General features: G+C 34.1%; 4 protein-coding genes across 8 annotated transcripts; 1 reads left to right on the top strand and 3 right to left on the bottom strand.

The window, feature by feature from the left end:
- Positions 1 to 738: 738 nt before the first annotated feature.
- On the bottom strand, positions 739 to 3,535 carry LOC106759801 (pentatricopeptide repeat-containing protein At3g16010). Of its 3 annotated transcripts, none has more exons than XM_014643143.2 (3): positions 3,302 to 3,535; positions 3,047 to 3,179; positions 739 to 2,883 (listed from the first exon to the last, which is right to left on the bottom strand). In XM_014643143.2, exons 2-3 carry the CDS (start codon positions 3,123 to 3,125, stop codon positions 1,037 to 1,039), a joined length of 1,926 nt encoding a protein of 641 aa, XP_014498629.1. In that variant the 5' UTR covers positions 3,126 to 3,179; positions 3,302 to 3,535; the 3' UTR covers positions 739 to 1,036. The 3 variants fall into 3 exon arrangements, with proteins under 3 accessions (XP_014498629.1, XP_014498628.1, XP_014498630.1); XM_014643142.2 differs by having other exon boundaries at positions 3,047 to 3,213; XM_014643144.2 differs by having other exon boundaries at positions 739 to 2,880; positions 3,047 to 3,532.
- Positions 3,536 to 4,286: 751 nt separating this feature from the next.
- Positions 4,287 to 9,549, bottom strand: LOC106762111 (heat shock 70 kDa protein 15). 3 transcript variants are annotated; one of them, XM_014645824.2, is made up of 10 exons: positions 9,313 to 9,549; positions 7,576 to 8,775; positions 7,044 to 7,271; positions 6,750 to 6,845; positions 6,398 to 6,628; positions 5,650 to 5,844; positions 5,424 to 5,570; positions 5,093 to 5,242; positions 4,874 to 5,004; positions 4,287 to 4,787 (listed from the first exon to the last, which is right to left on the bottom strand). In XM_014645824.2, the coding sequence occupies exons 2-10, from the start codon at positions 8,743 to 8,745 to the stop codon at positions 4,544 to 4,546; spliced, it is 2,592 nt and encodes an 863-aa protein (XP_014501310.1). In that variant the 5' UTR covers positions 8,746 to 8,775; positions 9,313 to 9,549; the 3' UTR covers positions 4,287 to 4,543. The 3 variants fall into 3 exon arrangements, with proteins under 3 accessions (XP_014501310.1, XP_014501311.1, XP_022637134.1); XM_014645825.2 differs by having other exon boundaries at positions 7,576 to 8,778; XM_022781413.1 differs by lacking the exon at positions 9,313 to 9,549 and adding an exon at positions 9,237 to 9,258.
- Positions 9,550 to 12,002: 2,453 nt separating this feature from the next.
- LOC106762487 (regulator of telomere elongation helicase 1) lies at positions 12,003 to 23,639 on the top strand. The gene is given in 24 exon segments (XM_014646431.2): positions 12,003 to 12,205; positions 13,419 to 13,675; positions 13,990 to 14,141; positions 15,121 to 15,202; positions 15,324 to 15,391; positions 15,394 to 15,470; positions 15,687 to 15,843; positions 16,098 to 16,381; positions 16,535 to 16,580; positions 17,574 to 17,718; positions 17,799 to 17,953; positions 18,712 to 18,803; positions 18,887 to 18,985; positions 19,093 to 19,161; positions 19,480 to 19,566; positions 19,675 to 19,734; positions 19,820 to 19,935; positions 20,510 to 20,567; positions 20,640 to 20,745; positions 21,335 to 21,393; positions 21,483 to 21,840; positions 21,940 to 22,073; positions 22,482 to 22,627; positions 23,001 to 23,639. Coding segments are annotated over 24 exon segments (2,985 nt in total). The 5' UTR covers positions 12,003 to 12,103; the 3' UTR covers positions 23,077 to 23,639.
- A 546-nt stretch (positions 23,640 to 24,185) lies between these two features.
- Positions 24,186 to 25,477, bottom strand: LOC106761610 (transcription repressor OFP14). Its single transcript, XM_014645178.2, has one exon. The coding sequence runs from the start codon at positions 25,319 to 25,321 to the stop codon at positions 24,416 to 24,418; it is 906 nt and encodes a 301-aa protein (XP_014500664.1). The 5' UTR covers positions 25,322 to 25,477; the 3' UTR covers positions 24,186 to 24,415.
- Between the last annotated feature and the right edge of the window lie 1,211 nt (positions 25,478 to 26,688).

The following is a 26,688-nucleotide window of genomic DNA, read 5'->3' on the forward strand; positions in this document are numbered from 1 at the left end:
CGATTACAACCTGTCTGTAATCGATTACACGGGCACATAAATCACAAAGTCCCTCTTCCTCACACAAGCACTTGGATGAAATACCCTAACAAACCTCTAAGTAGTTGTTGGTCCTCCAAAACAACCATTAATCTCAAAATCATAACTTAAATTCTAACCAAGTCAGTACCCACCACACATTAGGGAGCCCCCTCTACCAGAGCCAGGGAGCAGCGTTGGACTTTTGGTACAAAGGCACTGGTAATCGATTACAACCTGTCTATAATCGATTACACGGGCACATAAATCATAAAGTCCTTCTTCTTCACACAAGCACTTGGATGAAATACCCTAACAAACCCCTAAGCAGTTGTTGGTCCTCAAAAACAACCATTAATCTCAAATTCATAACTTAAATTTTAACAAAATCAATACACACAAACACTAGGGAGCTCCCTCTACCAGAGCTAGGGAGCAGCGTTGGACTTTTGGTACACAGGCACTGGTAATCGATTACAACCTGTCTGTAATCGATTACACGGGCACATAAATCACAAAGTCCCTCTTCCTCCAACTCTTCAATGGCGGACCGTCACACACGAGACCAAAGCAACACTTGGATGGTGGAATGACAGGTTTTGGAGAACGAAAAACTAGTGATAGAGTTTCGAAGGTTCGAAGTGAAAACAATTTCACTTTCTGAAAGACGCCAATCCATTTTCAGCATTTTTGTTTCCAAATATGCCCTCCATAACAAAATTAAACTATTTAAAAAATTCATTAAAAACAACAAATGAGACACCAACACGTGTCGTTGGCAAATCGTTGTCAAATATCTGTTGTTAAAGTAACATTTTCCAAAACTCTGATACATACAAAATAATAACATACCTTAAAAGGTCAGGGCAACTAATTAATGTAATAAAAAATTCCTTATTCAGATTGAAATCGACTTTGGTTTTCTTCAGTGAATGTTCCAAACCACTTAACTTCAAAAAAATTCGTTCCTCACTTCAAAATCATTAATGCAATTCAAGGCGGTGATACCAGATGGCTTTTATGACTCTACCATTTTAAAATCATCAACCTTACCGACTGCCTCAAGTATTGAAGAGTAGGTGATGAGATCGTACTGAAATCCTTTTAAACTCATTTCTTGCATAAGCTTTGCAGCCTCTTCAAACAGACCTGCTCTGCTAAGACAACCAAGAACGGTGTTGTAAGAAACCCCATCTGGCTTAATAGTTGAGTTCTTCATTTTCGTAAACATTTCCAAAGCACGCTTTGGGCCACCAGTTCTAGCCAAGCCATTCAGGATAATATTATGAGAATTTATATCTGGGGTGCAACCATTTTCTTCCATCGTTCTAAACAAGGAGAAAGCTTCGTCCACCCTTTCAGCCCTTACCATTCCAGTCATGAGAGCATTATAAGCATAAACATCAGGGGTGGATCCAAGCTTTTTCATCTCATTAAAAAGATTGATAGCTTCATTGAGTCTCCCACATTTTCCAAAATGCTTAATCATTACAGCATACACACGAGCACTAGAACATCCACAGTTCTCCTTCAATTCCTGAAATAGCTCATTTGCAACATCATAACGCTTTGCTACTCCGAGGGTGTTGATCAGGCTGCAGTAGGCAGCAGGACAAGGTGGAAAGCCTTTTTCATCCATTTCCTCGAGAAGCAACAAAGCCTTCTCAACTCGGTTTGTTTTGCAGAGACCATCGATGAGAATTGAATAAGTAAATGAGCTGGGGACAATTCCATCTTTCTTCATCCTCTCAAACCATGAAGAAGCTTCAGAAGGTGGTGCTTTGGCCTCGAATAAAGATTTGATGATGGTATTATATGTGACAACATTTGGAGCACAATTAAGCAATTTCATTTCATCAAAAAGCTTAATGGCATCTCTTAGACGATCAGATCTTCCCAAAATATTAATCAAATTGTTCATCAGAATGACATCAGGTTTACAACCATCTTTCAGCATCTTCTTGTATATCATGTAGGCTTCTTCAACCCTCCCAGACTTCCCCAGCCCTCTTATCAATTCTGTGTAAGTAAAGACAGTTGGGAGACACCGACTTACTCTCATCTCTTTGACCAGGCCCAATGCTTCTTCAACCCTACCCAACTTAAAGTATATTCCCATTAAAGTTGTATAAATTTTCGCAGTGGGCTGCAGTCCATTTTCCTTCATCTCATCAAATAATCTAATGGCAGAGTCATCACGATTTAGTTTAGCAAATGTTGATATAAGTGCACTGTATGTAACAGTGTCAGGGAAACAATGGCCTTCGCTGCACATTTCATTATACAACTCATGGACCTTTTCATGATGCCCCTCTTGCATCAGCATCAAGATGACAGAGTTATAAGTGCTTGCTGTGGGTCTGCACTTGCGACCCTTGACCTGGTAAAAGACAGATAATGCCCTGTTAACCATCTTGGTCCTGCCCAAGATCTTCACGATTTCAGACAATTCAGCAGGACCCATTGCACATGAACCCTTAACCATGTCTTGTATTGCCTTCCAAAGTTCACCGAACATCCTATGTTCATCCAAGCAGCGAATCAACGCCATGTAAGTGGTCGAATCATGTTCAAAACCCCTCCTCTTCCCAGCCCATTTAAAAAACTGAGTCTTGACACTAACCTCAACATCTACCTTTAGAATCTCGCGAACCAAGCGAGCATCAACCTTCAGTTTCAGCACTTCCAAAGCCTTTTCTGCATCAGGTCCCCATTTAAATATTTTCAAAATCCTAATGAATCTTTCATCCAATGTCCGAGAATAAGGTTCCTTCCTCGACACATATCCTCCTGTCACGGGAACGCTACGGTGGTTTCCTTCATGGGAATTAGGCAACCGAAACATTTGAACAATCTCATTTTCTGCTAGTTTAATCAAAACCACCAAAAATCAGATATGGTCAAAAGTTGCATTGCCATAATTCAAATTAAACAAACTCAGGAGTTACAAACAATAATATCAAACAAAGAGAATAAAATGCGACTAACAACAAACATCAATTCAGTAGATTGAGCGAGTGACTAGAACCTGTTTGCTTTAATCTCTGACAGAAAGGAGGAAAAGTTGATATTCCTCTCCTCGTTGCCGCAACGGATCCACCAAGCATCGTTGGATTTTCCTAGAGTTATACGCTTCGCCAAAAAAACTTGCTTACCTGAAGCTGCACGTAACGAATTTTTCTCTCATTTTATTTTCTGCGACAAAGCATGAACTGCATAAGGGATGCTTCAAAATTCCATATTCAATCAATGAAATTCGTAACCCATGCATGATATTCGCAACCTTCTCTTTCTTCTTTTCAACATAAAGTAGAATTGTGTTGAATCTGTTCATTTATCAACGGTACAGATGCTCTTCTTCATTTTCTCAGTTTTCACACTTCAGAGACGATAGACGATAGAAAATAGCCGAAAGAACAAAGAAAAATAACAACTAATAGGGCCTGTTTTCATCAAATATGATGGGCTTCTTATAACATTTCCCTAGGTTGACAAAAATGCTTTTTAGTATTTACACTCTACATTTATCATCATAAAATTGATATACGTGTATTCTGTTCGTATAAATATTTTATTTTCTCTAATATCAAATATTAATAAAAATTTTAATTATATAAGTATAAATAAAACTATAAATAATAATTGGGCAAATATTAAATATTTATATAAAATAAACGTTATGACCTTATTAATAAGTTACAAAGCAAAAAAAACAAATAAATTTCATCATTCCTTTTTTTAGTAAAGTGGAAGAAGAATTATTATCAAAATGTAATTTTACCCATAAAATTGAAAATTATATAATTTCAATTTAAATCTGAAGAACAAGCATGAGAGCTATCATACATTTAATCATTTTGAATATAAACGTTTTCAATTAAAAAGCTAAATAAAACACTCATGAATTTAACCAGATAGTTATATGTCAAAATTAGAACACTTAAAACAACATATTACTACGTATATAATATAAAACGAATTTAGCACTACTTCTGTACCCAAAGACACTAAAAACGTTCAAGTAATTTGCATATTTTACAAAATTATCAATATGAATAAATTTTCAAATTGTGTACACTTAATATAATAAATAACACTCGATGCGAAATCACGTCATCTCAACGAGCATTATATAGTAAATAGTTCGATAATTTTATCCGTATACGAACAGAAACCTGGTCCCACTAAACGCACCTCAGGCGCTTAGAGGCATTGCTCTAACCTAAATTGCAGACAGAAATGTATGAAATTCACAATACAAAATGGGGGAAAAATAAGAAAATTCGGAGCATTTAACTCAAAATGAAAACAAGCATTGTAATTCCACTTATAGAAAATGGTACACAAATAATCTAAAACCCTAGGGATCGTAAGAGTTTGACAAAAAAAACAGGCCCAAGACCATAATTCATTCACCCATTAACAAATTTCCCATCATCAACTCACCCATACCTACTTTTTCAGGCACAATTCATATTGTCGTACGTATCATAGAAAAAGATCATGGCAAAATCAACAACAAAAATTAAGCAGAGTCTGTGTTCTCTGACTTCTCAGTCTCCATTGGTTCGGCAGATGCTGGTGGCGGGGCCGGATTACCATTGTCCCCTGCATTTTCATTACTGGTGGCATTAGGATTCTCCTGAGCTGGTGATTGTTGCGGCTGCTGTTGCTGTTCACCGCCCTGAGGAGGTGGGGTTGCTGGTGCTTCTGGAGTGGTTGGCTTTGGTGGGGGTGGCTTTGGCTTTGTCATAATTGGCTTACAGAACCTTTTATTGAAAGACAATGAGCAGTGTTAAGAAACAAAAGTCACAAACAGAAGAGAGACCAAAATCTTAAGAACAAAAGTAAATACCTGTCAACAGCTTCAGCTTTCTTTCTTATGTCAGCTGACAAAAGTACAGGGGAGGCATATTTTGGAAGGGTATCCTGGTGATGCTTTTTCTCCCTTAGCCAGTTCTCAGCTTCCACACATTCATTCAAGACCTGCAAAAGCAAATCAAGTGGAAAACATGTTCAGCTCTATGGCAAATAGGAAAGTATGAATAAAAGAGAATCAGTAGCAACCAATTACCTTCTGTTTCTCACTGATGTCAATGTGATCAAATTTGGGATCACTTGACATTGCAGCTTCTCTATAACTATTTATAACATAGCCGAGTTGTTCAATTATTGAACCCCTCTCCGTGTATTCTTTGTAACGCTCTTCAATTGGATCACCTTGCTGCAAACAAGTAAATATCCAATTAGATTGTAAAAACTAAAACACAAATATATATTTCTTCGCGACGTTTATGCATATAATACTTTTGTTCACTGAATCCTTAGAAAGAACTCTCTAAAAAAAACCTTAAGAATACAATAATCAGCTAGGTTCAGATTCTTCAATCCCGGAAATTTCTTACCTTTTTGAGCTCTTCTAGTTTGGCAATGTATACACCTTTAGTTTCATCTTCACCGTCTTCATATAGCCAGTCTTCCACCTCCTGAAGTTTAGTAGTGAATGCTTCTCTCTCTGAATCAATGACAAACTCTTGGTATTTGTCACTAAGCTGAAAAGATAAGAAAAAATTAGTTTAGTAACAATCAAATATTCCACATCAAATAACAACAAAATATGACAATTCTAACCTTGTTTCTCATGTCATAAACATAAGCCTCTACAGCATTTTTCTTGTCTTTTGTTTCCTCCATCACTCGATCTTGCAAAGCCATTTCAAACTCCTTCTCGACAGCTTTCTGAACATCCGTAGCTGACATTGCTCCATAAACTAACTCCGCTACAGGTACATTTATTTTCTTAATCTTTTTCTTTGGAGCCTCAGCCTGTTTCAAGAAAAGGCAGTTCAATTACTACCTCAACAACTTGATTGATGCACATAATCCATAAGACATTTAATACTCAAGCTACAGGAACGGGACGAATTAGGCCACCCTTGGTTTATTTTCTTGATTATTAAATTATTTTCATTATTTAGTTGAAAAGATTTGGACAAAAGAAACATGAAAACAATATAGATTTATAGGGATTACGACAAGTGTAAATGAAGAGATCAAAATAAACCAAACATTGTCGTGCACCTTAAAACAAGGGGAAAAAATGAAATCGACTTATTTGAAACTCAAACACAATGAAAAACCACAATTAATCCAAACAATGTCCAGAAAATTTAAGTTCACACTATTATCTCATGACAACTCTGATCCCAATTACCAATGGCATCTTATTGATGAGTAGTAAACTATTAGACACAGAATAGACAGGGAACCACAAAATAACATAAGATTTAAATATCAAAAATAGAAATATCACATCTAAAAATTTAACAATTACACAAGCATTCCAATCATATGCTTAAAATTTCCTTTGACCATTTACCTTGGTATCAGTATCCATTTGCACAGGCTTATCTCCTGCCTCAGAGGTACCATTTTCTGCTCCAGGGACATCAGCAGTTGCATTGGCATTAGCATCTTGCATGTTAACATCATTGTCATTGGTACTTGGCGGTGTGGCAGCACCAGCAGCAGGTTCATCAGTTTCCATCTTGGCATTTTCCCCAACTGATTCTTTGGAAACAGGAACCTCAATGTCTTCCTCTTCCAAGAGCTTAAGAGAGAAAAATATGAAGTAAGAAACAGACGCTATATGGTTTAATTCCATAATAATCTAACAGGGTATACCATAGAAATAATAAAAGCAAAAGCCAAAGCTAGAGGGAGGGACTCACAGTTGCAGATTCGATAGATACAATTCCATGTACATTCAGCCTAACTTTCACTTTAATTTTTGCTTTTTCACCTTTTGTTGATTGGAAAGGGCCAATCTGCATACATTTTAGTACACTTGGGAGTCAAATGACTGCCAAAAGAATGAGTTTCTGTGTGCACATAAATAAAACCTTAAAACAGACTTACAGTACGTGTGCTGCTCTATGCAGATTTAAGTACACTTGGGAGTCAAATGACTACCAAAAGAACATGGTGTGTATTGCACGTAAATAAAAACTCAAAAACCAACTTACAGTGTATGTGCTGATCTTCGCTGGTGTTTGCAAACCACTCACATCATCATATTGAACATCAATAGAAAACGTTCCTTGCCTGTAGATTGTCAGTGCCTTGACACTTGGTATGGGATTTCCCTTGGGGAAGACAAGGGTACTTTGTTTACTATCTGGCCCACTTTCCTGTGCATCAGAGCTTGAACCTTTCCACGAGAGAGAAATCGAGAAAGGAAAGCTTTCATTGACCTTCACATTATGAAACAGAAGGGCAAAATTATATAAAGTATAATGATAACACATGTACAAACAATTCACCGCACCAAACTACCAGTTGTCGAGCATAATTTACAATGAAATTCCAAATCTTCAAATAATCTAATATAAAGGGAGATACCAAGGAAAAAGCAATTGAAAACACATATCCCGAAAAATAACAAACAAATGCTCAAAACATGACTCTAGAGATCTAAACCGTCTTGCATTGATAAATTTTGAAACATTGTAAAAGGGCTTTTGAACCAGAGAACAATACAAGCAAGAAGAAAATTACCTGAAACTCCCTCACTTTAAAAGTTGGACTGAGAATTGCACACTGCAATGCACAACCCCTGGCAACACACTCACTTGCATTCATCGTGCGCCTAGGCTCCTTTTTGAAAAACTCTGTCAATATTTTATTTATAGCTGGTACACGGGATCCAGAACCAACCACCTCGACCATGTGAATATTATCAACTGTAAGACCTGCCTCTGCAAGTGCCTTTTCCAATGGTCCTTTAACTCGTTCCAAAATCGGAAGACTTAGTTGCTCAAACTCATCACGTTTGATAAAGCCTCTAACATCCTTCTCGTCCATCAAACACTCTATGTTTAAAGGTGCCTCTGGATTAGCACTAAGAACCTTCTTCAGCTTTTCACAAGCAGCCCTCAATCTTAGACAAGCCCTAGCATTTTGCAACACATCAATCTTGTAGTCCTCCTTAAACTTAGCAACAAAATGATTGAACAGAACCTCGTCAAAGTCCCTCCCACCTAGGGATCTGTCGAATGACTGGGACAACACTTTCAGTTGACCCTTTTTAAACCCAGCAATGCACACTTGCATGCTGGCATGTCCAACATCCACAAAGGCAACATTCAGCTGATCATTTTCAGGAAGATCAGTCTTATAAATTCCATAAGCCAATGCAGTTGCTGTTGTTTCATGAAATAGGCGAAGTGGGTGCAACCCTGCTATAGTGGCTGCATCCAAGACTGCCCTCCTCTGCAGATCAGTAAAATAAAGTGGAATACCAATGCAACAATCAACAACAGCAGCATTCAGATTTTTCTCAGCTATTTCTTTAAGGTTTGATAACATCATTCCAAATACTTGGGTAGGTGTAAATGTTTTCACTTCACCCAAGTACCTTGCATGAATCAATGGATATCCATCAGGCCCTTCAGTGACAACAAAAGGGAAAGTCTTCAGATCTCGCTGCAATTCTGGATCTGCAAATTGTCTTCCAATTAACCTCTTTATCTGTGAGATTGAATTCTTTGGATTCATCATGGTAGATGCAGCTCCAGCTGTCCCAAGGAACCGCTGTTTGTCACCAAAGCATACAATTGCAGGTGTTTCTCGCTTGGACTCGTCATTGAGCACAACATCAATCCCCCTTTGCCTTGCAACAGCCACAATGCAGCTTTCATTACCAAAATCAAAACCAACCACGCTCATTTTTGCTTGATCTCTAAGCCCAAAAAACACCTGCTGAAGGGAAATAAAATAAGTCCTGTGTCACACTAATATCTGAGTCATAGATTCTAATTTGTTGCCCTAATAATAAATATGACTTAAAAAAAAAAGGGAAAAAACTTGAAACACAAGTTTTATCTTGTCTTGGCAATGCCTAGAGTACCCACTCATGCACTGGCACAGCAAGAGTAATCAGATGCAACAGTTGTTCAAACAAAGTTAAACAAAGTTAAAAGTAATAACATAATATTCAGAACATCAAGAGAAAACAAGAAACAAAACATCATTTTGCATGATATACTAAACTTTGGAGATCAAATCATCCAACACTTTGCAACGAAACTGTAGTTTAACATTCATCAATTCAGATGAGAAGTGCAGAATAAAACTAAAAGACTTACAACAAAAAACTTTCTCTTAAATTAAAAGTTAGTAACATAAATCTTAATTATAGAGAAAATGCATGAATATACCACCGAGAAGACACAGATCTATGACAAGAAGAGGCAAAAGGAACAGAAATCTAAGGGAAGACGAAATAGGGTTTACCAGAGGAAGCGATCGAAAAAGGTGAGAAACAATGAAAAAAGGGTTTTGAGAGGTTCTGGAACAATCTTAATAAAGGGGCCAAGACTAGTGCGAAAGACTCTTGAGTTAGTTTCGTCTGGGGGCCTCTGTGGAATTTTGGGTTTGTGTTTAGTATTTGTGTTTGTGACCTTTGAACTTGTTAAATTGCCAGTTTTGAACGAAACAAAGGACGTGCTCCACTCAATTGGTCCCAGAGATGTCTGGAGAATCCTCCCACCTTCTAGAAAATTCTACTACTCTGCATCTTTTCATGCTTCTTTTTGCTTTTTGCAGCCCCTCAATTGGGCTTCTTTACTGGGCCTTCGCATAGTCTTGAAACTGGTCACAGTTAGTCCACTCAATTTTAAGAAAACAAAATATCTAAAACGGTATTTAAATGGTTAAATTTAAACGAATTATTGATTTAATATTTCACAAACTCATACTGAAAATAAAAAAAAATTCAAGAAATATATTTTAGTGTGATTAAAAATTATGCTTTGGCATAAATTAACGAATAAAATTATAAAATTAATATGGATATCTTGTTTTTGTTAATTCATAGATAAACATTATCTTTCAAACACAAACCATAAATATAACATTTCATGGTAGATTACGTGTCTTCTAGGATTACAATTTTATATATATTTAGTTTGTTTTTTTAGATATAAAATTGACTGGGGTGATGGATAGGTTTATTTAAACATAAAAAATCAAAGTGTTTTTAAAGAAATAATCAAATATAAGTATTTTTACTAACATGAAATTACTGTTTGCTGTAATTATAATAATAATAAATTCATCAAACCGTTTAATATTTTAAAAACAGTTTAGCAACTTATTTGAAAATTTCGTTTTAAAAAAAAACATTTAAAGATGTATAAAAAATATAATAATAAATTTCCATTAAAAAGTGGTTTTTTCCAGTAAAAAACAAACTAAAGAATATTCATATGTGTGCATGCATAGGGTTAATTTTCATAATTAAATGGAAATAAAAATAACATACATATGAGTGAATGCTTTATTACTGAATTTTTAGTTTGTCAAGATAGATTTATAAGAGTTCATTGACTCCTTCACTTATTGGTATCTGGAGATTTAAATTGTGAAAATTTTAACATAATAATACTCTTAAAAAATAACTTTTTTTTTAGAAAAATTTGTTATAATTTTTAGTTACGTATAACTTTATTAGATTTTCAATTTAATAATCTATAACTTTATAATTATTTTAAACAACAAGATGAAGATTCCACGCATTATATTTATGGTTTTATTTTTATTTAAATTATTATTAAAAATTAGGATAGCAAAATTGTTTCAAATCAAACTCACCTACTAAATTTATGGATAACCAAAAAGTATGATTATAAATTTAAAACATATAGAGACAACAATGGTATGTAAAATATAAAGATAAAAATTGTAATTAACTACAAAAAATAATATTTGTATATACGTGGTAATATAATATTGGTTTGTTTTTTTACCTTTTTTTTTGTAAAATATTTATATTTAATTACATTTTTTCTCATTTAATTATAGTATAAAATTGATCTATTTTTTCATACATTATTATCATCAAAATTCATCCATGCATTTTTTAATGAAGTGGTGACATAACATAGCATAACATAAAAAATATAAAACACACACATATATTTCTTAAATTATATTTATTTAAATATAAAATGTTTGAGAAATAGATGTTAACAATTCAATGTAAGCAAGCATCTTTGTAAGGTGAACTAAACATTTTGTATGTGGTGAACTAACTATCTTTGATTATAAGTTTGGTGATATTTTACAAAACAATATATATATATATATATATATATATATATATATATATATATATATAACACGCATTAACTAATTATCTAATCAACATTAAAATGATTAATTTTCCATTTACCTTGTAAGTTATAAAAAATAGAATTTTGTGTAAACTTTTTAAGTTATTTGAAGTCGATTTATAAATAGATTTAAATATTATTTTATTGAAACATTTACTCACCTAAATTACAATGCTACCTATCTTCTATTATATTTATTTTGATTTCTGTGTAGTTAACAAATATTATAACAAAATTTGAGTTTGTATATGGTTATGTTTCTTGAGAGAAAATGCAGAAAGTGAACAAATTTGAATGAATTTGAAGAGAAAGAATAATATTATTTCTTTGAAGAGTTTTGAAATTAAAAGTGAACAAATTTAAAAATAAAATTTATGAAATTTTGTAAATGATTTAACAGATAAACAAATATTTTAATAAATTGAAATGTAGAATTATAAATTTTTATTTATTTTTAAATGAATATAAAATATATTTAGTTAAGATGTCTCCATTTTTTTTCATAAAATCTTTATATAATGACTATGTTTAATATTAACTTATTTAAAAGTTGTTTAAAAATAAAATGTTTGAATGTAAATAATACATTGCTAAAAAGGAAAAATAGTGGACGATTTTCAAATCAAAATATGTGATTCAGTCTCTATATACATTATTAATTTCAGTAATAATATTTTCCCATTTAATATTAAATTGACAAAGTTTCAGGACTATTTAAATGACCATTTTCTCTAATACGACGTTGTTTAGCCTATTGGCAACAGTTGGCGGGAAAATTATCTCATTATATGACTGTACTGGGGCCAGTGGCTTATTTAGGGTTCATTGGCGTGTTAAAAGTTCAAACAAAAGAAACCTCTTGAGTAAAGTGTTTTCTGATTTTCTTGCCGGAGTCGAGTGGATTCGAAGAAATGCCGACTTACAAGATAAGGGGAATCGATGTAGATTTTCCGTATGGAGCCTATGATTCCCAACTCGTTTACATGGACAAAGTCATTCAATCACTTCAGGAGGTAATGATTTAGAATACATTTTTTATTTATTTATTTAATTTCACAAATGTAGTGTTCGTTGGAGGTGATTTTGTTGGAGTCGCAGTTGGGTACTAAATATGGGTTCTTTTATTAATGGGGTTTAAAATCTTGATTCACCATGTGGCAGAAGAGTTGCCCCCTCAGTACTCCCAACCCCGTTGGTAGCAATTTAGAATCTACTTCAGTGAATTGTAATATCTTTTTTAATCACGGGAATATGAATTAAAATTGTTGCAAATTTGAATTGCCAATTGGCTAGAGTAGCTGTGTCATTGACATTGTATTTATAAACTTCCTTTGGAATAAATTGAAAGTGATCGCAATATTATTGTTATCACTTGATACTAGATAATTTGATAATGACATGGCTCTGTCATAGATCAGTATGTCTTAACATGATCCACGGTTTACTATCGAATCAAATGCTGTACTATATTATAGCTTTTGTTGAGGATATGAAACACAAAATCCGGGGAATGAATATGATTCAGCACAACAAATTTAAATATGATTTGACCTGACAAGAATTATTGACCAAACAGGAACATGACTATAATATAATACTGTGGTGTTTTAATCAGTATTGGTATAAAAAGTTTTTAAAAAGGTCTGTATTGGGGTGCTGTATTCAGTGTTGATATTGTTCCTGCTAAAGCTAATGGAGCTACTACCCCGAAATCCTTAAACTTTAGTAACTGCTTTTACCTGAGCCTTTTCTCTAACTCTAGTTCTCTCTTTTTATTTTTCCACCTCCTGGGGCAATGGGTCACTCTATTATTTATAGCTCTAGATGCTAACTGCTCCCTACATTTTGGTTGATTTTTTTGTGGTCTGCAAGTATGATCTGTTATCCTTATATTTTGCTATTGCCTGATAGTGATATTATAAAGCTTTGGAAAAGCAAAATTTACGTCATTATGTATCTGTCATGCCTTTGCAATATCTGACATGGATATCATATGTATCTTGCTGGAAGTGTTATGACATGGCACTGCTACTATATAGAAGTTTTTGTTGCCTTTTAGATTTGAAGTCATTATCTGCTGCTGTTTATCCTGGTTTTGTTTTCAAGTGCTCAATGTCTTGCTATTACGATTCATATATGGCATCTGCTTTTATCAGTTTTTACCATTAAGACTGTGATTTTATTATTGATACTCAATGTATTGTTTTGTGTGCTTTGGCATGGCAGAAATGTAATGCACTATTGGAGAGTCCCACAGGAACTGGAAAAACTCTCTGTCTTCTTTGTGCTACCTTAGCATGGCGGAAGAGTTTGGGTAGTTTCACAACTGGTATTAGCACGCAAACTGGTGGCAAAGCAGAGGGTAAAGTTGAGGTGTCACTGTCACAATCAAAGTCCTCAACATTCTCTACAATTGTATATGCTTCACGCACTCACAGCCAAATCCGTCAAGTAATTCAAGAATTGAAAAGAACATCTTACAGGTCATTCTATATATTTAGGAAGATTTTTTTGTTGTTTTTGTATGGTTTTGCTGGTTATTGACTTGTCAATGTTGATGAAGTAATTGATTTTGGCAATGTCTTGTGAATTTACCATTCACTCGCACTTCCTCAGTTTTTATATTTTATATCAAGTTGGTGATTGTGGTTCAGAGAAAAAAGTGGATTCTCCGGACTATCATGATTGATTTTTTGTGTGTACTACTTGTGCTGAACTGAATAAAGATTCAAGTCTGCAGTTTTTATGATAATTAGTATGTTGGGCCTAAGCTTACCTGATATTTATCAGTGTACAGGCCTAAGATGGGAGTGCTGGGATCTCGGGAGCAACTTTGCATTCATGATGAGGTGAAATTACTTCGGGGGAAAACACAAACAAATGCTTGCCGATCACTCTGTCGTCGAAAGCGTGGGAAGCACCACTGTAGCCATTTTCATAAAGTTGGGGGTAATTTAGGAAAAAACATTGTTATATATTACGTACATGTGGACCTTATTTTTCATTATGCATTTATGTGTATAGGTAACCCATATTTAAAACTTAACATGTGGATTATTTGACTGAATGAATGTTCTCCTACATGTTCCATAATCACTTAGTACCATGGGTTGCCATAATTCCAATGATGAACAAACAAAACATGCCAGATTTTATATTATTAATTATTTGATTATTTGTTATTCGTTATTAATATGTCATTTTTCCATTGTCACTTTGAAATTCTATCTTAACCTGCCTTAACTATGGACACCCTTAGCAATTTGTGGACTCATACTTCATTGTGACAGGTGTATAGATGTGGAAGCAGTCCCTCCCTAACTAGTAATAAGGCTTAAGCAGTGGTTTTGGATGATCCGTAGCTCATAAGTTGTTTTTGTGGGGATTAAATTAGATTCTAAGTCCAAATTCTAAAAGGCTATTTGTGCCTAACTTATTAATCCAAAGAGGAAGAATGATTTATTTGGTCCCTGAAATTGTATGATGGGTTGAAGTTAGTCCTTGAAAGTAGATTTTAAATTTCGTATTCATCTTTCATTTTATATAGGTCTTTGTAATACTACTATTGAAATGAAACTTAGTTGGTTTAAGTTATCATTAAAATGCATTTTAGTCCATATATGCAGGGGCTAATTGCATTTTAATGATACCATAGATGAGCCTTGTTGAAATGAATGATGCATGTGAAAGACAAAAATTGCTTTTAGTTTATTATCATTAAGGCATTACTTTAATACCGCACACGCTTTTATGGACCAAATAAATCATTCTCATGATATAATTTTTGCCCTCGTGGACTAGTTACTCTAAAGCTGAAATGATGTCATGTGTGTGTAAGAATAAGATATAATGTTTATGGAGGTTACTGAAATCTGCCTATCATTTATAAATGACTTATCTTAAGAATGTTGCTAAAATTTTATTGTAGATTACTTGAAGGACAATTCCCATCTTGGAGAAGAACCTGTAGATATTGAGGATTTGGTCAATATTGGTAGAACGTTTGGGCCGTATGTTTGCTGACTGTAACCATAATTTATCTTCTTAATGGACAATTTCTTTTGCCTCCTTTTCCTTCTCTTCTCTCTCCAAGTCAACAATTCTGCCTTAATTTGTGTCTGCTTATTTCAGGTGTCCTTATTATTTATCAAAGGAGCTCCACAAGTTTGTTGATATAGTATTTGCTCCATATAATTGTCTTAAGATCGTGGATATAGAAATTCTTTGCAACTTTCTTGGAACAATAGTGTACTCATATTTGATGAAGCTCACAATTTGGTAAGAAGNCATTACAAATTTGTCAGAGATTAATATCNATGCATAGATCTTAGTTCCACTAAGTTTAACCTTNTTTGCTATGTTCAATCTTGTCNTTTCCATTGCTCTGCTATCATGTATTATTGAAATTTTAATCGTGCTAATGTTACTACTTTCAGTCTGCTGTGTTATTGAAATATATTCAAGCTATGTAATTTGCTTGTTATTTACTTGCAGGAAAGCATATGTGCTGATGCAGCCTCCTTTGACTTGCCTTCTTGGCTTCTCACTGCTTGTATTAAAGAGGCAGAAAGTTGTATTAACCTTTCTATAGAAAGAAGAGATAAAACAAACGATAAGTCACAAAATCCAGATGATTTTGCTATCCTTAGAGGTTAGCTTAATCTTACAGAATGCCAGTCCAAATTCCAATAATATCATGAACATGCTTTTACTCATTTTAACAGCATTATTGAGAAAAAAATATTTCATTATAAACCATGCTTGTTTTTATTGGATTTTTTGGTGCAACAACCAATTGCACGTACATGCTTTTTTCTTTTTGGATTCTTGTCTNGTTACTCCTAAAATAGTAAGCCATATATATTTTGGCATGTCACGAACACATTGATTATTTCTTTCTTGCAGCANTACTTCTAAAACTTGAAAAGCGTATTTCTGAGGTTCCTATTGAATCTAAGGAGTTAGGGTACACNAAGCCTGGGCCTTATATCTATGAACTGCTGGCTGATCTTAACATAACACACAAAACTGCTTCTAAGCTAATCAGTACAATTGATGTAGCTTCAANCCTTCTTGAGGAACATAATCAGCAGAAATCCACTGGCACGGTCTGCAGATTGGATAGAATAGGTGAAATTCTTGAAATTGTGTTCAGGGATGGAAGAACGTCACATGCTAAATGTTATCGTGTAAGTATTTGACTTTATTGTATTCAAGTTACCCATCACAGGACAGGTATTTTTCTTTTTTTGTGTTGTCATTTTATGATAACTTTTTTCTTTTGTGGATTTTTGCATTTCTATGGATTATATCTTTAAGCTTTATTGCCCTTTACATAAAAGGTTCATGTGCGGGAGGTTGAGGCTTGGGCCGTCAATGACTCTAAAGGTAAATTGTGACTTCGTTGAACGAAGAAGATTTGTCAATATATTGAAATAATAGATTTTTTTTTTTTAAATATACCCCATTTATTATCCTTCGTCAAGTTGGCCATCATGTCAATTACTCCATTTTCAAATATTTACTGTTTACTATAACTTTAAAACTGGACAGTTTTATTCAACATGTTAAGGAATGCTTGATAATTTATGTGGACTTGTTCCATTGTACAATTTGTGATTCTTTTGTGATAATTCATATTCAATTATTTTTTATCCATTATTGTTATGAAGTCCCATATCACTTGCCTCAATTGTTAAAGTGAGACTTATATATTTGTTGGGCAGCTTAGCTTAATGCCGATTGGTTTTAAGATGAATTTTGACATTATGTCACGACCTATAGCTCATCTTGGTAAATTTCCTTATTCTGATAGACTCACTTGTTTTGCTAGACATTTGTAGGAGTGTTAGGAAGTCCCACAATTCTTGGAGTGAGGCTAATATATTTTTGGCAACTTCGCTTAGTGGCAATTGGTTTTACGTTGAAATTTGGCATTTATCATAATTGTATTTCATTAAATCATTCTTTAGTGAGACTCTGTTTATACAGATTATTGCTACTTTTTTCTTTTTGGAAAAACCAATGCTTATATTTTTGTTATACAAATATATTTTCTTCTTTAAAAGATATGGTTGAATCTAAAAAATTATAGCTTTTAGGCCAGGCCTTTTGGTTTATATATTGTTGGGGTTGGAATGTGAAGAGGAGTTGGATTTATAAGTTTAACACTGTTTGGTTACACGATACAAGTGATATGCACCTAGAGTTGTAAATGTTTCTTGTTGAGCTATAGTCTTTTTGTAAACGAAGCTGTTCCTTTCATTATACACACAATCTAACATGTTTCCATTATATCTGCACAGTGTTTTGTAACTTTATATGTTCCTGTCTCTTACATTCGCAATTATACTAATATATGTTGTTGTTTTGATGCTGCAGGCAAGGTGTCAAGAACACTCAGCTGGTGGTGCTTTAATCCAGGAATAGCCATGGAAGACTTTCGTAATAAATACGGGGTTAGATCTATTATTCTGACTTCGGGCACATTATCCCCCATGGAATCTTTTGCTGAGGAACTTAAGTTGTAAGTTCCCGTGTTGCTAATTGTGTTTCCATCAATGATATCTTGGCTGTCATTAACACTGTTGATTCTGGTAATCTCAGAGATTTCCCCATCCGGCTAGAAAATCCACATGTAATAACCCCAAATCAGATATGGGCAGGAGTTGTTCCAGTCGGGCCTTCAGGACATACTTTTAACTCCTCTTACCGCACTCGTGATTCACCAGAGTACAAGAAGGACCTGGGCAATGCAATTGGTATTTGACTTGTTTATGCTGTACTGAAATCGGCAAAATGAAGTTTATGTAATATTTGTCTCACCATTTTAATAACTGCATGTCTAGTTTTAAAAAATGGAGTTGCACTGTTTTTTTTATCGTGAAAGCCTCATTAGTGAATGGAGCACTGCAGTTTTGTTATAGCATTCTGCTTTTATACTCTAATCTATTTCAGATTTTGGAGTGCTTTAAAATCAACATTTTTTGAGTCAAACATATTTAGTGTTCACATACAAACAGGGATTTTATTGGTTTGCAGTATGTGAATCACTCCTAGAAAGGTATGTGGTATAATTCAACACTGCTTTAGAGATGCACTCCTGTAACCAGTCTTGAAAAGAAATGTTGATTAAGTAGAATTTAAGTTGTCCATGTCATGATTTGATAGTTTATGCCCTTATCTAGTCACTGTCTTGGTTATAGATGTGGGTGTTTGAGGCAATGAGCATTGGTTTGTTAGATTGGCATGAGAGGCATAATGGTAGCAAAATGAGGCCTAAGAGTGGAAACTCAATCAACATTTCAAGAAAGTAATATTATATAATTTGCATTCATGGCTTCATTTGTGTGGGCATAATTTCATAAAAACTGAAGAAAGTTCTATATCTTAGACCACGAGACCCCAGAGCCTACAGAATTTGGAATAAGTAGCTTGCATCGTTATTAGAATTTGAAGAAAAAACCCGATAGGCATTGCCATTAACTGTCCATAATTTCATTTCTCTATTGTATTCCAGTAAATTTGGCTCGAATTGTTCCTGATGGACTTCTTGTATTCTTCCCGTCGTATTACCTTTTGGACCAAATCATTAGTTGCTGGAAAAGTGTGGTAAGATTCATAGAGACCTAATGAAAAGATAAATTTGCCTGGTCAAGCTTATGGTACATGGTTTTGAGGTTTGTTATTTTCAGAGTAATGAAAATTCAATGTCAATATGGGACAGAATTTGCAAACACAAGAAACCTGTTATAGAACCTAGGGAATCTTCATCATTTCCCTTGTCAATTAAGGTAACACCTTTATGTTATATAGTGAAAACACATTCTTACATAATAAGCATTTGGAGGCATCATATCCTAAGATGGGCCTGACTTGACCTTTATGCTTCTCGGTACAGGACTACATGACTAAGTTGAATGACACCTCAACTTCTGGAGCAGTTTTTTTTGCAGTTTGTCGCGGGAAGGTACGACTTAATCTTGAATGTAGAGAAACATCCCTCTGATGTGTTCTCACAGGCATTTGTTTATTATGGTATACAAGTACTGTAAGATGTTGTGTACCTGTACTGTTATATACAGGCATACTGTAGGACCTAGGGGATATGGCAATATATTTGAAGACTCTCGGTTAGAAGACCTTTTTTTGTATGATATTAAAATATTTAGTGACATTTTTAATTAAGGGAGAAGGGTTCTTAAAAGCCAAGCATTATCCTAGAAATTGTAATACATAGCCATAATGCCTCACTTAGATGCATTTGTGCCATTGGTTATTTTAACAGGTAAGTGAAGGATTAGATTTTGCTGATCATGCGGGAAGAGCTGTGGTAATTACTGGTTTACCATTTGCGACAAGTACTGATCCTAAGGTTTGATTATCTTTTGCCACTCCTAACTACAAATATTTCTCCAGGTATTGTCTATTAATTATGCATGTACATGTGTTTGTTCTAAAAATTCACTTAAATCACTAACAGGTTCGATTAAAACGGGAATACCTAGATCAACAATCTCGGCCACAAGGAGAACTGTTTAAGGTTATGTTGGTTTACTTGCATAAATTTTGCACATATTAATGTAATATGTTTGTAAGTATTGACTATTTGTCTGGTACTTAAGCAGGTTTTAACTGGAGATGAATGGTATAACCAGCTTGCCTCCCGAGCTGTGAATCAAGCTGTTGGGCGTGTAATTCGCCATCGCCATGATTATGGAGCAATTATTCTCTGTGATGAAAGGTTTTTACCTTGAATTATTTTGGTCTAAATTTCTTCTAAAGATGAGATTTATTTTATTACTAATTCTTATTTTCTCTTTTATGTATTAGGTTAAATATATATTTTAGTCCTCATATTTGTGTCCAATTCTCAATTGGGTCTTCATATGAGGACTAAATATATATTTAACCTATGTATTACTTCTTCAATGAAAAATATGACCAATTTTTTTATCACATGGATAATTTGCACTTCAGTGATTTGTTTTAGTCCCGACAAATTTCCATTGATGGTTTTTTGGTGGCTGTGTTTTTCTCAAGCTATAAACTGGAGGAAGTATAAATGTAAATTTGTTAGTTTCATGATAATATGTTATAAACTATTCATTTTGTGAAAATTATCTGATATAAATTTCTCAATGTATACATTAGTAATTCAAAAGCCAACTAATAAACATGTCAAGGTCCTTGCTATAATATTCTTTTATTAAATATCGGTAGCCTGTTACATTACAACCTAAGTTATTATTAATTTGGATTTTGCTGTTTTTACGAATTCTTTCTGAGGGTTATTCTTAGTATTGGAGTTGATACAGGTTTTCACATCAAAATCGCCTGTCCCAAGTCTCACGTTGGATACAGCCTCACATAAAGGTTCTACTCTTCACTGAAATCGTTCTTCTGAATGACAAATTTTTTTATACTAACTGGTTTCCATTCTTGTAGTGTTTTTCAAGATTTGGAGAAGTTGTTTTCACTCTAACTAGGTTTTTTCGAGATGTAGGAACTCAGTGTCCTACTAAGGCGCCTTTGTTAGAAGTTAAAAAGGAGGGTCAGTGTCTTCTAGTATTACATTATGTTGGTTGTGTCATGATTTTGTTGTATGTTTGTGGTTTTGCCTCAATTTTTTGATTGTTGGCACTGAAATATTGTAAATTTGTTTCTTTAGAGCATGATGGGTATAGTTTCTATCTGCTTTGTATGAATTAGCAGTTCAATTTGTTGTAAATCAGATTTTTTATTTTTTACAAGGATGGAGGGGTGTTTTCTTTTTTATTAAAGCAGAGTGAAGGTAACCAACCTCCTATGTAGGATGAGAAAATACGAATTGCTTACAATGTGATTTTGTGTATTGGATGATAAGAAGATACATGAATGGAGTTACATGATTAAATGGGCTTTGTCTTGTTCAAAATCAGCCAAATGTGGATAATACTGATATTGTTTGGTAACTCACTCCATGAAGTTGTTTCCTTTTCTCAAATTCTCTCGTTCCTTTGTTATCTGAACACAACATTTTAGTTTGAAGTCCTCAATCAATGCAAATTTAATTTCTTTGAAGTGTAGCTTCCCTTCTTTCATATATTTATTTTCAAACCTTTTTCTACTGAAATGAATTAACTAGACCATTGCTGATGCAGGAAATATAGGAGAAGTACCACCATCAGAGCGGCACATGGAAAAACTTTTGTCACCTTTGGTAAGTCTTTGATCACGCATTGTAATGATGCTCAGTTTTTTAATCATATAATGTTTGGCCCTTCAGCTTGATAATCTTTTTTCTTGCAGACTACACCGATGGCTCAAAATTTCTCTTTGAAAGCTTCATCTTTTCTTGATACTAAAAAAGGCCGTGCATCATTCCTAGGAGAAATTGTGCCAGCCAACCGATCATCTCTGTCTTTTGACAATTGCATGACTGTACATTGTAAAAGTTCAAGTGATATTTCTGGCAAGGTTTTGCTTGGAAGGAAGACTCTTCTGTCACCAGAATGTGAGAGGGATGATTTGGCTGATAGTTATCAACCAGGGGAAAAATCAAAGGATACACCAGTAGCACCTTGTTCTTCCAGGAAGCGTAAATTTGTGGCAGGAGAGTATGACTTAAAGCAATATTTTGGAAATTCTAATGAGCATTCATCATTGGGTACAAATTTTCTGAATCGTATAGCTCTCATTTCAATTTTTAATTATGTTAACTATGGTAAATGAGTAGATTTATGATATTGCTAGTCAAAACGCTCAGGGGTTGTAGATCTAAGAGATAAAGATGGTGTGACCTCCACTGGTGTTGAATTGACTAGACAAAAAGGCCATCTTCCTGCTGATTCTGTGCCTTCGGCTGGTGATGAAACCCAAGGATCAGCATTCCTTGCTCAGGTAGAGATGTTATTTGTTATACAAAAGTTGCATGTAGCCTCCGAAGTGGGGAATGCAATAAGTGGAAATTACTGGAAGTAGAACTAATTCTTTTTATGGTTAAAGCCAATATGCAAGAAAATCAAATAAATTGTAGTCATAAACATGAGCTATACGGACAATCAGATTTTGATCATAATTTTGCACAAGTGCTCATAATTCTTACACAAGTCAAACTCAATTTATATTTCCAATTTATTTGCTGTTGTACACATATTCTTGGGTCAGTTTACATTAAATTTTATCATATTTTTCATAATTATTGTTATCAACCCTCAAGAACATGGTGTTGCAATTTGATGTTCCTTTATATTGATATTGATGACAAATTTTTGAGTATGGATATTCTGTATAAATTGTGCCTTACAGGTTCGAGATAAGCTCAGTGCTGCGGAATATATAGACTTCGTTGGTTGTATGAAGGCACTCAAGACCAAAGCAATGAAAATTAGCGAAGTTTTACAGTGCATTTCTAGATTGTTCTCTGGACCTGATAGGCTACCTCTAGTTAAAAGGTATTAAAAAAATTATAATATTTTAAGCAACCTTTATGGTTTGAACTGTTGTCCTTGTTATATCATTCAACCCCAATCACTATGTCATTGAAAGTTCTTGATGTAGCATATATCCTTGAAATTGGTTGCAATTAATGTAGCGTTATTGTGAAGTGTAATTGTAATGCATGAGCCAAGGCATTCGATATTCTCGCTGCAAAGTGTAAAATGGGGTATGTGAAAGAAAATGACTGATTCCTGCACTCTAGATTACCACCTAGATTACTTCCTTGCATGATGCCCTTTTACTTGAAGGAAATATATTTCAGATTTTGATCACATTGAAATTTCCGATGTTGAATCATCTCTTGACCTTCGTCATCTTGTTTAACAGGTTCAAAGATTACATCCCAGCAAAATATCATTCCTTGTATGAGCAATATGTTGAAGAAAAAACATTAATCACGTGAAGACTTCTTGAAGGTGCCCTTCTTGTGACTATCGTGTGATAATTTGTCCAGTTAAAACTGGCGCTCTCTTAAGTCTTAACATCTTTCTTGGATTGTTATTAAAGACTTGGAAAGGAATGACTATTAGTACATGGCATAACAAGACTAGGAATGAGGAGACACATGGGGAACAAGATTAGGAATGAGGATATACATGAAAAATATATAAATTAGATTGGTATTTCTTCACTCATTGTTTAATAGAGAAGATAATTTCAGAAGTGTTTGCTTCAGGAGTATTAACTTCGAACAGATTATTCATTGGACGGATGTATAATTCATAGCATTTTAATGTGACAAACATGTTGAAATGAGGCTTGAGATTTGATGATGGCCTAGGTGGATCAACAGCAGATGATATATTTGGTAATCAATTCATCAAAAGAATGGTCAGTGATTTTTTTTAGGGCCGGAAATTCAAGTCCCTTGGAATGGATCCCCATCTCTCTAATAAAAAGGAAAAACCTTTTATATTCAAAAGTGAATTTTATTTGTTTGAAACATTCTCCCTTTTACCTATATAAAACTTTCATTTTTTGTTTTTCTTTACCATCTTATTCTTTTTTAGACTTTTATTTTATCTCTCCATATTAATTGTCCTCTTCATCTTAAATATTCGAAGAACAATTAGGAATGTCATTCTTTCCTTTACCTTTTCTTTTTATCATATCTAGTTCATCTTGAGTTTAAATGATAAGATTTTAAGTGATTCACGGTTGCCAGTGACGACATACTTATAGGAGAACATTCTAATAATGATGATAATGTTGTGGTTTCGATATTCATCGAAAGTATTTTGGTAAGAAATGTCATGAGAGAAAATGTAGTACTTTTAGTATATGATAAGGTTGGGATGACCTTTTAATTTCTCCGAGTGTAAGAGGAAAACCATTTAAGGTCTAACTATCACCATTTCCTAATTCTTGAGTTTATTAAGATAATACAAGTCGTCTGGGTTTTCAGACATTGTTGGCTTATATACAAAGCGAAAAACTTACGATAATAGCAGGGAACAAATGACAGACAATTTCTCACAGCGAATCTCACTAAAAACCACAAAATTACAATGCTTAAGCGATAAGCAAGTGCACTCTTTTTTATTAACAAAATACAAAGTATTTAATTATGGTACAAAGTATTCAAAAATCAAACACTAGATCTTCCTTAAACCTCGTCCCATGAAATATTTTAGGCATGCTTTTTCCAACAAGAGTTTTTCTTGATAAACTCTTGAGGCATAACCCCCACTGGACATAAATTTAATGGTTATTATTGCGTTCGGAATAAACTAAAATTGATGTTACAGAGAAGACCCAAATCCTAACGTTACGTTTCTGGTCACACTCCTAACAGTTCGAACGCTACGTGGCTTGTCGGAAGGTGGTTCGGAATTACTCCGACGCATGGCGGTGATGAGATCGACGAAAGCACCAAGGATGAACTTACGCGATTTTTTGTGGTTGAGATTAAGGTAAGAAAACAAGAGCTCCTCCATGAAATCCCAATCAACCACCCCTTCATGGTTGTTCACCATTTCTTGCATGGAACGTCTGAAATCGTCGTAAGGGCTGGTGGAGTGAGTCAAGAGAGCGATGCTATCATCCGGAAGCGCGTGATCCGCACCCTCCTTCTCGTAAGAACTGGAAGACGAAACATCGTAGAGGGTTGAGACAGTTGACACCGATCCTACTTCGTCACTGGTTGCTGTATTAATGGTGGTGTTTGTGAGAGCGTCCTCCACTAGTGACCCAGAGAACCCAGGCTTCACGAAGAACCGGGTGGGCCCACGAACATCTCGTGGCGATGTTGTTTCTACGTGGTTTTGGTCGTCACCTTCGAAGACCCTTTTGGTGTCTAAGGTTTCATCGTCGTCTTTGAGGTACAAAGACTTGAAATTCTCTAAGAGGAAACGGTCAACGTCTGCTAAGGTGGCTGCATCGTCCTTGCGGTGGTGATTGTTGTTGTTATTACGAACAACGTGTTCTTGATGGTGATGATGATGACGACGAGGAGAAGGTTCGTTTGTAGCATTGTACAAGGCAAAGGAAGGTGTCCTAGGATGTTTGCAACCAGACAGAATCCAGTTCTTAGAGGGTAATCGGATTTGAGGGCGAGGGCTTTTGATTTTGAAGAGGTAATCTCGAATTTTCTTTGGCATGGTTCTTGTCGCTATAGCTAGTTGATGAAAATCAGAATCATACTTCATATAATGAACTATGAGTGAGATTGAGAGAGGGAATGTCTGTATAAATGGAAAAGAGGGATGGATTAATTTATTCAATGCTATGCGTGACACCAAAATATACGTTGAAAATGTAGATTTATTTAATGAATTTGGTTAGGGGAGAATTTGGTGAAACGCATGGACTTAGAATCATGCGTCTTGCCAAATCCTATTGAAAAGTAGTATAATTTCTTGAACATAATCATCATCTTTTTACCACTTCTGACTTTGGCATCCACAAACTATGGCGGACAATCGTGTGTTGTTTTCTACGTCGATACGTGCCAGAGAATGAGAACATTGGTCAAAACAACCATGATGCTTCTTTTTGGAGTCAATGCATCACTAACTTAGAAATTTTTTACAAGATAAAGAAACTCACTAATTAGCATTGATGAAGTTATAGTTTTGTAATAGGTAATGCTTATGTTTATTTAACTTATTCTTCGTCAAAATTTAATGTTCTTTGTTCGAGTTGAAACTATATTAAATACAAAAAACATCAACCTTGAATAAATGTTCCAGGATACACTGTTTTTGTAATCTATCATTTTAAAAACTAATTGTCTTTTAAAGTAAGTAGTAATATATGTGGTGATTTTAAATTTTTAAGACAATACTCATTATTATTTTTCTAAATTATATCCTTATTTTGAAAAGGATAATATATAAGGTATCATGGTCAAAGTAAAATAGGAGAAAAATAAAAAATTCCAAGAAAATAGTGGTACTGTAATAACATAAATTTTTATGATTTTTTATTAGTTTTTTTTTTTTTATTCTCGTGTGGAGAAGAATCTATGTTATTTATAAAATTTAAGAATTTGATTGTAATTTTGATAAATCTTTCGAGAGGATTTATTAAAAAGATTTATTCAAACATAAATCTAATTTACATAAGAAATTGACATTGTTTTTAATAATAATAAAAAAAATCTTAAGATAATAAGTTTATATGTTTTTCTTTTTATATGGTGTTAGTTTGAGATTTATGATGTTTTTAGTTAACTTCACACTAAAATTTCTAATAATTTATTTCTTAATTGTGACTTTCTTTTACATTGTTAAATCCTCATACTTATAGTGTCATTTATCATAATGGGATAAACTTATATGAATTCTTTGTTAATGAAACTTTTGATATAAAGATTATACAAGATTCATTTGAACGATCACCAAAACTAATTGATTAGTCTTTAGAAGGGGATGGGGATTCATCGAGAGATTCAACACCAATGAGACATTAACATGATCTTTAACCAAACTTGTAAGATCATAAATTTATGAATTTTCTTCTTTATAAACTCATTTTTTTTTATTTCTATTCAATTTCTCCCTCGAACTAACCA

This window comes from Vigna radiata, chromosome 5 (genome assembly GCF_000741045.1).
Source record: "Vigna radiata var. radiata cultivar VC1973A chromosome 5, Vradiata_ver6, whole genome shotgun sequence".
Taxonomy (NCBI): domain Eukaryota; kingdom Viridiplantae; phylum Streptophyta; class Magnoliopsida; order Fabales; family Fabaceae; genus Vigna; species Vigna radiata.